The 13197-nt window shown below is 41.4% G+C and overlaps 1 protein-coding gene across 7 annotated transcripts in view; it reads right to left on the reverse strand.

Annotated features, from left to right (window-relative positions):
* Positions 1 to 2032: 2032 nt before the first annotated feature.
* Positions 2033 to 13197, reverse strand: part of LOC137160783 (suppressor of cytokine signaling 1-like) — a 44412-nt gene continuing 33247 nt past the window's right edge. For 6 of the 7 annotated variants that reach the window (XM_067559634.1, XM_067559638.1, XM_067559633.1 and 3 more), the window contains one exon: positions 2033 to 8522. In XM_067559634.1, the coding sequence (XP_067415735.1) occupies positions 7731 to 8456 (726 nt within the window). In that variant the 5' untranslated portion in view covers positions 8457 to 8522 and the 3' untranslated portion in view covers positions 2033 to 7730. Of the gene's footprint in view, positions 8523 to 11298; positions 11424 to 13197 lie in introns of all 7 variants that reach the window. The other variant, XM_067559632.1, reaches the window with a different exon arrangement.

Consider the following 13197-nt stretch of genomic DNA (forward strand, 5'->3'; position numbering starts at 1 on the left):
GACAAAACCCCTCTACAGGAAGCCCACCTCTAGTTATAGAGATAGCACCTAGCAGTTTTTGTCCTAAACAAATTCAAGTAACTGTACATCTACACTGAAATGTCTGCATCCTTATAGCATGACATAGCAACAATCTGCAGGGACAAAAAAGTAATGACAACTGACATAAAGTTAGACTTTAATGTCCCTGCATGGAGTAGACTCACGGGAGTAGGATGGACCTACAAGTTTCAGCAGCAAGGATGAAGGCTACCCAGATATATATAACTCTGAACTTGAATGTGCAATTGCCAAACTCAATACCTTATTTTTTCAGGACTTTCACCTCTGGAAGCTTTAAAGGACAGCTGATGGTTTCATATCTCTGGGTCTGTGGCCTAGTCTAAGATAGAAAATATTTGCTAAATTATCTCACCTTTTCAATTCCACTCATGGCAGTGATGTGGGGGGAGCACTGGCATACACAAGGTAGCAGCCACTGGCACTTAAAGCACAGCGTTGTGTGGCCTTCCTATGAGTAGCATTAGACAACGCAGTACTAAAACACCAGCAGCATTATATTTACACTAGGGCTCCCACTGGTGGAGCTGAACTAGTGGTAGCAACAATAGTAAATTTCAGGGGAAAAGGTCTATTGCAGTCAAGCCAAGGAGAGACTAAGAGGATATAGTGTGAAAAATGATGCACTCAAAGATAATATTTATTAACATTGTTTACAGGGCCCAGTTCAGATAGCCTGGGAACTGTGAATGACAGAATACCCAGAAAACACATTAGAAAACTCTGGTAAGTTTTTCATGCTATTGGAAAAAACATTAGAAAGAAAGATAAGAAACAGTTATAATAATGCACTGCAATTATACTTAGTACATCTATAGCACCTCTCCTCTGGATTTTAAAGCACATTACTACTATTATTAGCTTTGGCCCCATATGAATAATATGCGAGTGATTTGTCTGTGTGGCTTATTTTTAAATAAGGCAAATATAATCAACATATATGTTAGAGGCTCCATTAATTTTTGGCATATTCCCAACAGGTTCAGTGGTGGTGGGAAACCATCTATGCTTCCTTACTTCCCCCTCTCCATTCCATTCCATTCTCATGCATGATCCCAGAACCTGCAGAGAGCATCTCACAAGGCGTAGGGACAAAGGGATGGTGCCACCCCCTCCCTCCAACTCTCAGATCTAGGGATACAATCCAAGCCCAGGCTTTGCACCCTTTATTTATTTCTGCTTGGGAGTCTAAAAATCCAGATACTTACAATATGATTGACTTTATGTACAGATCTAAGAAGCAGAGATGGGACATATCCCTAGTACTAAGCTGTTGTCTAATATTATTGTCCACAGTCTGCTGTCAAAACAGCTACCATCTTTCTAGGTGGATACATTCTTTGATTTAAATGTAGAAATAAAAAGTGAACCAAGCTGTCCATTTAGAAATAATTTTGTGAATCATCAAATTTGTTGGGAAGCCTTCTGCCTCCTGAATCTGCAGCTGATAGAACTTTAAATAGAATAACTTGCAGACAGATTCATATGTTGCATTTACTGTAAATAACCAGCATAGCTGCATAGAAAGTAAAAGCAGAAAACGAAGTTAATTCACAAACATCTTAGTCCTAGCCCCAACTAGTAGATAAGATCTAGAGGAAGAATTCAGGAATAATCGTTTCAGATATATAAAACAGGACTCAAAGCAAGAGAGATGAGGAGATCTGCTATGTGTTGATTTACGCTACATATAATGAGAGAGAGAAAGAATGCATAAGTTCTTTGGGATCCTACATTTGTAGATGTATTTCTCATTTGAGATTGTTAAATTGGCTAGTTCCTGCTATGGGTCCCAATTCAGCAAAATATTTAAGTACAAGAGGAGTTTTATTCAAGTCAACGGCTTCATTGATTTGAATGGCACTCCTTCCATGATTATATATCTTACTGAATCAGGGCCATAATAAGATGAGATTCAATTCTAACCTATTAACCTATTACCATGAATTTTAAGACACAAAAGCTAACTGAGTATTTTTTATGAAAGAGGATTTTTATTAATTTTAAAAAATATACAAAATATAGTTTATACAAACTGAACTTCTTTTCAGCCCAGAGTTCATAACATCACATTCATTAGCTTACATCACAGGAAAGTTTCCTTTCAGATATAATCTATACAAAAATGTAATACACACAAATTGCTGGATTCCTCTTATATATACACAGACAGAATGAACCGCTTTATTTTTAAGTGAATTGGTGAAGGAAACTTTTCTGTTGCCCAGTCAGGTACAGCTCAATCAGTAGCAGTTCTAGTCCCCCATCCCGTACCACTGTACCCCAGCACCACCATGCCTCAGTGCTGATGTAAAGGCACCTCTACGGAAGCTGGGTGTCAGTGGCCCATTCAATCCTTGGTCTCTCCACTGGACTATAAAGAGTGGGGTCATTACTTGCCATCTGTGATTAGAAGTTGTCTTATGGGTACATAGGCTGTGGGGGGAAATTCTGTTCACTTAGCCACAGGCAGTAAGATTTCAAAAGCTGGTTGCCTGACTAGAAAATGTGGTTTCCAGGTTGTGAACTCATTCTCTTGAGTAAGTTGCCATGAAATATTGGTCCTGCTGTGACTGGCTAAAGACTTTTTCTATATTCCACTTGTTCTATTTTGGAATATTATGCCCAGGTTTCCCACTTCTAGTCTCTATTTTTTAAAGCCTACGTTTTCCTTAGAAAAGACATATCCCAATGGACTTAGGCTCCTAAGCCACTTGGGCACTTCTGAAAATTTTACCACATCCATAACTGTTTTGCTCCTGGTCTTCTCCCACCCTTAGAGCCAAAAGAGAAAAGCCTGAGGGGGCTGGCACGCACCTACACATGGGCTATCCATGTATAACTCCATCAATTCCACAAGTGCAATTTGTCATTCATAACGGTGGGAGCATGGTCTAGTTTTGATTAAGTTTATGATGGAAAACCTCCTTTCTACCACTACTGTCTAACTGGGAAGTGGGCCAGATCCAAAGTGATTGAAGTCAATGACAGTCCTTCCATTGATTTCAATGAGATCTGGATCAAGCTAAAATCTAAAGTATGGTCACCAAGCAGGCGGTTAAAAACTTTGTTAAAGCATGCATGTGCTCTCATTTATTCTGGACTTGCTGCATTAGTGCATTTTGAAAGCAAGCCACTGACACAAGGCATTCTCCTTTTCCTCCATCCTTTTGTAAAATGGTTTAACTTCCTCACTGGCTGACTGTTAATTAGGCCCATTCTTCTCCCCTCTGACTGACACAGATCAGAGCTGCTGCTCCTGAAGTTACTCAGCCTACTACCAGCCTCCCTTGTTGTTCTTGTCTGACAGATGGGAAGCTTGACTCCATTTATTCCAGGCAATATGATTTTTCCCCAGCCTATGTCCATGCCTGTCTACTCGGAACTAGACTGAAACCCTCACATCACAGTTCAGAAAAGCTGCTGAGCAGGTGGTAACAACTTTTGGTCACTACAGACCTGGAGCTGGAATCAAATCAGTGATGGGGGTAAAGGGCTGGGAGTCACATCTGCAATCTTTTGTGCCATCCAGTTCTTTCCCTTCTGAACAAATTCAAGGGAAGTCAAGTTTTGGAACTAAACTATTTAATCTGAATCAAAATTAGATTTTTCTGACAGTAGTGCTACTCAGCATAGCGGCCCAGAAGCTCAGACAACTCTCCAAAAAAGAATCATGAGTCAGAATGGCTCTGTCTCAGCTCCCTTTTTTTGTCTTTCTTTATGACACCTATTCTCTCTTTTCCATATCCTCCCTAATCTTTGCCCCCTCATCCTGTAAAGCAATTACATGACACAAACAGAAGATACCATTTCAGTCTCTGTGTACAAATATAATACACTAATGGGGTTATGCATCCGAAGAATTGGTATATTTGGTTTAAACTAAATTGAAGAAGTCAGTACAGTTTAGTACCTGAGTTTATCCATGTAAACGATCAATTCTAGCAAATTACAAGGCAATACTGATGCAAACATAGTTTTTGGTAACATCGTCAGAGGTCAAATCTGAAACATTATTGCATGTATAGGAAAAATTATATTTGAAATCCTGATAATGTAGGGAGGCATTCAGGAGTCCAAACATTCATAATGCCCTAATGCTATGCAATATATGAAATGTGTTTGTGTACACTCATGTTACTAGGTGGATTTGATCTAGTGAGGCAGGTTCATAATGAATACAGACCTTTTTTATCAGAGGTAGTCATAACACAGGAGCCATCTACTGTGTGGCCCCACCCACACTGGGAAGCAACTAACAGATTTCAGCCAACGACTCTGGGGAAATTACAACATGACTGGTTAAGACTCATGAGCATTACTAAGAGAGCTAGTGAGAGCCAGGTTAGTAATCCCAACTGTTAGGAATTTACAGTTCCCTATGCTGTGCTTGTGGCCTGTTGGGACTAAAACTCCAGCACTTTAAGGCTTGATGTACAAAACTCTCATGAGTGCAATCAACTTTTAACTTTTGCCATTAGCAAGAATATTTTAAAAAATCCATATGTGCACTTGTATTCTTCAGCAAACCGAGTGTGCCAGTCAGAGACCTTGTTTCCCAGTTCCCTGAACAGGGTTTTGAGGGTAGTAGATAAAGAAACTAATATAACGAAATCACAGACTTGCAAACATCCAACAAGGGACCAAGGTGTCATGGAGGTGTTTTCTACATGTCAGGAGGTGTTTTCTCCTTCTTGGGGTAGGGATGGACAAAACTACATTCACGGTGTCTTAAAGAAATATCTCCCACTAAGTGACAGCAGCAAAATCCTTCTTAACAGAACTCACTTTACAGAGAAAGAGACATTTAAACACCCCCACAAGCAAACAATTACGTTTTAAATCTGTTTTCATAAGTAAGCAAAAACAGTTTTTAAAAGTATTTCCATAATCCTGAAAGTGGGGGGAAGCACCATCTGCAAAATCCTTTACATCCAAATTGCCACTACTCTTTTCCACACCATAGTTCTCCCAAAATTGATTTCTTCCTCCCACCCTGTATTCTGCTTTGTATTAATTGGGACAGATATGCATAACATCCTTGTTTTAGACTTTAATAATAAAACAATATTTAGCACTTATATATTAGTTTTCATTCATAGAGCTCAAACCAATTTCCTATAGGGTGTGCATGAATTAAGCTATTAATTTTTTAAGCATGAGCTGTGTGATTTAGGTATAAAGCACAAATATTAATATGAATTAAAAGATCCCTTTATTAGGAGCTAAAGTATTTTATTTGCTCTATTTAAAAATTACATTAAGGATAATGATGGCCATTAACACTAGAATGATTCAAGAGCTGTTAGCTGCACAACCCCAGGTGTTCACTTTTAGGCCAAATAATCCAGATAAGAACAGTTCACAGCTGGATCAAAGCAATGGAATGAGATGACTCTTCCCCTCAGTGCGTTACAACAATCACTGTAAAACAGAGCCATTCCTGAGCACAGCTATAAACTTTAAAGAAATAAATCCATTCCTTTTCCTTGTGTATGGAGTAAATAGAAAAGCAACCAACATAGTTCAGGTGCTGCATTGGCAGTGGGGCAAAGAAAGAGAGTGAAATGCCACGTAGATAGGGAGGACTATGTCCCACCTGTCTTTCAGAGAAGGGATGAGTAAGAGAATGCACAGCACAGAATAGGGCAGGCAGGTGGTATTCATTGTTGAGGAAGGAGCTCAGAGGTAGTGGTTCTGCAGCAATGCACAGAAATATAGAGTGCCTGAGGCTTCTCTACAGACTGGGAAAACTGACAAAGAAATTCGAAAGGGCACAAAATACTGCTGTAACTAACTGTCGCCTGTTGGCTCACCGGCTATTTTGCAGTCAATCTCATACAGGAGGTATGACGGCGTACTTTGTTTGTTTGTGCTGTTGGGGAGCGTGACATGCCAATTTCATTTTATAAGTTTCTTTTAAAAAATCCTTGTAAGGTTTGGGGCAGGGCCTACTTCTTCTTTTCACTTTGAAGTGGGCAGGCGCCCAGGACCCTCACTGTTTAGAGCTAGTGCTAGAAATAAAAATTGCAAGCTATCAATCAGGAGAACATCTTGCCTCTCTGCTGCCTGAGACATTAAAAAAAGAAGTGTGCCTCAAAAAGTACCAAGAACATACGGTCTACTTGTCTGCACAGACTTGGTTATTTAACTTTGTACCTGTGATAATGAGGCTATTTTAGACTTGGTTTCTCTTTTAAAAGGAAACTATTCCAATATAAGTTATGGACCAAATTTCCAAACATTTCCTCTGAAGTTACCCAGAAAGCCACATGCTGAAATTACACACTCACAATGCCATCTGTGCACAGAAGCATCTGTTTTCATATGTATGTATTTAGGGACACAATTTAAATGCTGACATCACTGAGATGAACCTGATCTTTATGGGACCTTTTCTCATAATTCCATCTAACCCCCATGTTCATTTTCACCCTCAGCAGTTGTGTCATGTCTATAGTGTGTATTCTTTGCAGCAGGACTTCGTATAATTAACTGTTTTTGAGGCATCTAGCATACTTTTCAATGCAATGCAAATAAAATGTTTGAAATCTATGCCCTATATATTGAGACACTGTCCTCCTTGTGGTATATATATTTTAAAAACACCTTATATTAATGCACTAAAAAAAACCAGAAATGAAATTAACTGTTCCTAGCAGATCCTTTTTTCTTTTTACACTTCACTCAACATGGGCAGTGAACTTTTGATTTTCATTTACTGGCTCAGTGCTAGCTAGTTTGGATTTCCAGCACTGCAGGAGAATGATTACATTTTCTGAAAGCTCCTTTCACCGACATTTTAAAAATATTTTATTAATAAGTTTTATAAAGCACTTCTCCATCCTTTTTAAACAAAATACTAGCTTTTTTAGAGTGTTCCTTTAATGATGATCTGCAGAGGGCAGCAGCATACTGCCAGATGACTGTATATGATGGAGTTTTAGATACATCTGCTGATACGATCCAATAGCAGAATGGACTCTCTAAACCAAGACTCAGTTGGCTGGCATATAATATTATTCCCACTACAGTGTAACCCAGCTGCCCATGGAAAATGCAGCTTTGCAGTCCAGCTTCCAACACAAGCGATGCAGAAGCTGGTGGAACTGTATATATTATACACGCCTGCAACTGTTTCCTCCACTGCAAATATTAGACTGTCATTTCTTGTATTTCTGAAGTGGTATGTGTTACGTATTTCCATGGTGTGGGGAAGTGAAGGCTGTTGGTTGTGAAATCTCTCTCTCTCTCCACACCCACACCCAGGCAGACAGACACACATAAGGTGAAGTTGCTTTGGTATGAGAGATCAGTGTGCAATTCCTGAATGACGCTGAAGCGGTGCTTGTCAAAGTCTTTGAAATTCAACTGGACCTTTCCATGAGGACATATTTTTCAGCAAGAAATAGCTGAGGCACTTTGGAATACAGAGTGAAGAGGGGTGTGCTGGGAGGACAGGCAATGCCCGTTTCTTAAGCTTATGCATCACAGTAACAACTGGAATAAAAAGTGCTGGATTGGAGGATCTCTGTGGGGAAGAGGCAATTCTGCTCTACCACAGGGAGAAGCTACACACCACTGACTCAGGAAGACATGGCTCCCGTGGTCAGCAGGTTTAAGCTAACCCCCCAGGGAAAAGTACAATGCAATGGCAGTGGCACATTCAGTTAGTGTGCCACAGACACTTGCTCCGTTTTGCCTGCCACATGTATGCCGCTGTCTCCCTCTCTGTGTGGGTGCTGGATTCCAGGTGATATTCTGCCTTGTTCCTTTCCATGCTGAAAAGTAACTGCCCCTCCCACACACCTCTTCCAGTCTCTGAGTCTCTGACCTCCCTCCCTTGTCCCATTGTAAGCTCCCAGGCTTTGATGGCATAGTTCCTGCAACTTGGGCACAACCCTGCGGTTCCTGCAGAGTGGCTCGGAGAACACCAGAGGAGTTCCCCCCATTTCATCACAGTGGAGTGGGTTGGCCTGGGTTCCTGCCACCACTATCTCCAGCAGCTGAACTACGCAGTCCGAGAACCAATCCTTCAACCAAAAGTAGCCTTCCCGGAAGGAGATCCGGAGGCTGACTGGGCCTGCAGGCATCCGAACACTCACACTGAAGAGGCAGTTCCCCTGAGAGCTGTCCCGCACCAAATAGGTCCCCACCGGCTCCTGCTGTAGCTTGGCGTGTGCTTCTTTCACAGATAAGGGACCCCAGTAGAAGTCACTGGCCTGCAGGATATTGAATGATCGCTCCACTACCTCCCACTCACAACTGCGGAAGGCCCGGTAATGAGTGGGTAACCTGGAGGGCACTGAAGCGTGGGGAGTGCTCTGATGCTGCTTTTCTGGAAGAGGAAGGTTCTTCTGTGCGTTCAGTAGATCATCCGGCCTCCCTCTGATCATCTCTCAAAGGGCCCATGGATCCCAGAAAGATGTTATCTTTAATACACTTTCTTCTTTGCATCCATCCTGGAGAAGAGAATGAAAGTGAGGCAGGTAGATAGGAGTCTTAATGTCTTTCTAATCGGATAAATGAAGTTTCACATAAAAGAAGCAGAAGGGCAAGGATGCTAAAGGGAGGAAGGGCACACAGAATTTTTTTATGTTATAAATACAGCTGCAGAAATTAGTGATACAAAAACTGTTCAGTCACTCATACTTTCTCCACCCTTGCTCTCACCTCAGCCAACGCAGAATTATTCCTTACAACCACCTGCCTACTCTAGTCAGCAAAGGGGTTTCCACCACATCCCTTGGCAGACTATCTTAATCTAATAAAGCACACTGTTGGGAATTTCCCAACACATTCCCACAAGTTAGAGAATAACCACAGGCCTGAAGATGGGACCTTTCCTAGCCAGGAAAAAATCTTGTTCATCATTTAATTGCTGATCAAAAGATTTCTCATATCTGCCTCCACTCTCTTCTTAGAGGACAAATATGGCTATGAAGAAACAGGAGTTGGGAAGGACCGATTCCCACCAATACCCACAAGCCTCTTTAATCAGTGATTCAATTATAGAATAGCCCTGCTCAATGCACCAGAAGAAGGTGAAGCTCTTTACCCCAGTCCCGAACAATATGCCCGGTATAGGCAGGAATTTAACCTATCTCCCATATCTGATGATCTGTTTACCCCAGAACATGTGGGTCAGAATCACCATGAGTTAGATTTTAACCCCATTTATACATCTAAGTACTGTTGGAGTCCAAGTAGTGATCCTCTCCCTCACCCCTGCCCCTTACCATTGAAAGTCTCCTGTATCACAGCCTTTGGTGTGTTTCTCCCCTGTGCTCCATGAATCCTGCTGAATAATTCCAGACCATAGACTTCTGCCCTAATAAGTTATATCCTGATAATCTATTGCTAATTGTCTGCTTATTATTCCTTCTGCCCTATCCCTATTGCCATTGCTCTACTCACATGTTGGAATAAGAATGCTCCTCTTTCTCACTGTCATGGTCTCTTTCTCTCTGTTTCTGTGTTCCTACCTGGTTGCCTATATTTAGCAGCGTTGATTCCTGCACCCGGACCCGCTGACATCAATCCATCTAAATTATTACAATTATAAAATATATATATATATATAGATATATATAGATATATATATAATGTACTGTGTGTGTATATATATATATATATATACACATATATAAACATAAAAACCACAGCCTGAGCCAGAGGCTTGTTCTGTATGAGAAGTTTGAGCTGTTACATACCACTTCCCCAGGCGTACGAGTCAGTAACTCACCGCCAAAACCTTGCCCTCAATCCTCTGACATGCTCCATTAACCCAGTCACTCTCTCTTTTTCTGATAGAAAATAAGAGGAGAAGGCAAGCATGCAAGCAGACTAACCTTCCCCCAAGTAGCCTATAGACTGGGGAAGAGATCATCCTTCAGTTTCCTTTCACTTCACCTTGGGAAACTTCATAGCTTATCTCAGGCATACAACAGTACTAGAGCAGCAAAAACCAACATCCATGATCCTTCCATCAAAAGATAGAGATCTTCCATTCGGCCAGACTGGTCTGCAAGCCAAACCCTAACATAACCCCTGTGAAGCCTGCTACAGAAGTCACTGTTCTAATGCTCAGCTAATCACATCACTCAATTTGCTGACTATTTTGAAGCCTCCTTTAATGTATTTAGTTTGCTACTTGTTCCAGATTGACAGCTAGCTCTGTAGACCAAAGTCCTCCAGTTAGGGGAAAAGGTATAACACAGGCAGTGGGAGGCCAAGCTTCTTTCACATTGTCCTACTAACAGGTCTTACCCCTTACCTAAGAGTGGGCTTCGGGGAAGGGTACAGCAACTCCGTCTCCACTGTCCATTCTCCTTGTGCTGAATCTACCAACAAAGGACTAAGGTCAGCTGTCCTGGTGGTTTTTGGGATGTGGACACCGGCCCAGTAGGGCCCTTTCTTCACTAGTTTTTTTCCCCCTAATGTTTCTCACTGTGGTTGACAATGACACAGCACCACCAGTGGGGAAAGGCAATTTTTCTGTACATAGAACTGTGACTATACCATCCAGTCTCTCACTGGGAAACTATTACAGTGGCAGAAAGCTTAACTTTCTAGTCCTGAAAGCTTGTGAGATACAGAACCCATCACTGGTACAGCACTGAATAACATTTATCCTGAACCTCAGCTGAGTGTCAATTTGGGAGTGAAATTACACTTTTATTGGGTGGGAGAGGGAGGAGAAGGAGAAGTCAGCCTCTGGCAGGTTAATTTTTATTTATTTATTTAATGAAGTCAACTGTTGGAAGCTGCTCAGAAGATTTGGAATCTCAGAATAAATCCCAGGGGAGATTGATCAGTGGGCAATGTGTAAGTAATACAGTCGAAGGTGCATTATAAATGCAATTTATCACAGAACTCACCATCACAGACACACACACACACACCCCCTCTGTTGGATAGAATGGATATACCCACTCTGTTAAGTGCTTTGAGATTAAAGGTACTATAGAAATGTAAGGTATTATTATTACTACCACTACTTGCTTCCCAGGATGTAGCTTACACCACTCAGTGGAGGAGGCAGGGAGAGAACCTCACTTCATTCAGTAGCACCCCTTTTGGCCAAATGAAGAGCTCCAAATAGCATTTTAGCCAAGTCGCCTCAGCTATGACATGTGACCTGAAGGGTCTAGGTTGTAAAGCAAAGAAAACTGCAGCTTCATGCATACAGATCTGATTTTTCTGCACTTTTGCATCCGAACTCCCCAAAATGCTTACCTCTTTCAATTCGCCATCCATCAGGATAAGATTTTGGACATAAGGCCCAGGACTATCCATTTCCAAGATTTCCAGCACAGCACTCCCTAACTTTTGCAAAGCCTCAAACAAGAATAGCTCCTCTCCTTGAAAAGTAAGAGAGATGTCAGTCAAATGGGTGAGCAAGTCCTTCAATGAAAAACAGTGGGACCAAAGTTTGCCCATCTTGATCTATATCAACCTGGACTCATGCTCTGCAGTACATTTCAGATGGTGTGCAACAGACTGTACCCGTGTCCATGCCCTACATGCTACTGTAGTAATCTTTGTACAAAAGATGCCTTGTGAGATATCATTTAAAAACTCACAATTTGCTGATCAATAACATCATGGCAAAATGCATACATCAGCATTATATCTGAAGTTATAAACATGAGATCATGACTAAAAGTATGTTTTCCAGAGAAATCTTGGGAATGGCCAGACCAGTTCCTCAGAGACAAATGGCAAACTGATGTCTCAGTCAGTTGTAAACAATGCTGATGGACCATTACATGCAAAGTGGCCATTCTTTGGCAGGAAAGGGGCCAGGGGCAAAAACACCTACATCTTAGCAAAGAAACAGCATTGAGTTCCCTTCCACATTGACTGCCTGTTGTCTTGCTCCCAGCTGGAAATACTTCTCCAAGGGGGCACAGGACTATGAAAAGAAGGGGCAGCCATCCCACAGGACCCACCTCCTCTCACTGCCCAATTGTTTCACTGCACCAGAAGGGAAACAGGAACTGGAGAAGGGGTCATTACCTAAGAAGTTTGGCCAGCGAGACTACTGAAAGAATGTGGTGAGAAACCTTTGCTTTGAATTTAACGTAGTTTGTTAAAGATAAAATGCAACTGGTGCCTAATTTATTTTTCTTGCATCCATTTCTGACTTTTATGCCTCATCACTTGTACTCACTTAAAATCTTTTTTTAGTTAATTAACTCATTTTATTGTTTTATCTAATCCAGTGTGTTTCAACTGAAATGTCTGGGAAACTTTGGGGTAGCGAGTTATGTGCCTATTATTTCTATTAAAGGAATAACAGACTATATATAATTTGTATTGTCCCGGAGAGGGCTAGACTCACAGACTTTAAAGTCAGAAGGGACCAATATGATCATCTAGTCTGACCTGCACAACGCAGGCCACAGAACCTCACCCACCCACTCCTGTAATAGACCCATAACCTCCAGCTGAGTTACAGAAGTCCTCAAATCATGGTTTAAAGACTTAAAGTTACAGAGAATTCACGATTTACACTGATTTAAACCTGCAGAGGAAGATGAAAAACCCCTAGGTTTATAAGGACATATTTCTGGGAGAAAGTCTAGGACTGGGGGTACGTTGGGATCATCCTGCAATATAACCAAGACTGGTGAGAGCCAACGTGTGGCTGTCTGGCTGCAGCACACACAGACATAGCTGGGAGTGACCTGCATGTTGGAGATTCTAAGCAGTCCAGACTGGAGACTATACCAGCAAAGCAGTGCAAAGAACACCCCAGGTTAGAGGGCAGGGGTGGCATAACTACTCATTAGTCTGGGTTGTACCCTGGGTATGTCACGCTGTGACAGCCAAATGTTAGCTTTATTATCATTGACTTTCAATGCTCTGGCCTGACTATCAAGCCAGTGTATATGGTACCTCCAAAATAGCTCACAGTTGCCTCAGAGGCGTCAGGAAGAGCTTTGAAGTTGTCATTGTCTTTTGGAACTTAAATAGCGAAATCAAAGTATCTTCACACTAATTTTAAAAATGGTTGTATTTTTCAGGATCTCAAAGTTTATGCTTAACAAGCTCAAGGTTGTAGTTGATGCAGTGCATAACATGAGAAGTATCTTGTCTACATTTGTTCTTGCATGCCATTTGTACAGTCCA

The sequence above is a fragment of the Emydura macquarii genome, unplaced genomic scaffold, assembly GCF_026122565.2.
Source record: "Emydura macquarii macquarii isolate MOO-44397 ecotype Brisbane River unplaced genomic scaffold, CSIRO-AGI_Emac_v2 contig_2205, whole genome shotgun sequence".
Taxonomy (NCBI): Eukaryota; Metazoa; Chordata; order Testudines; family Chelidae; genus Emydura; species Emydura macquarii.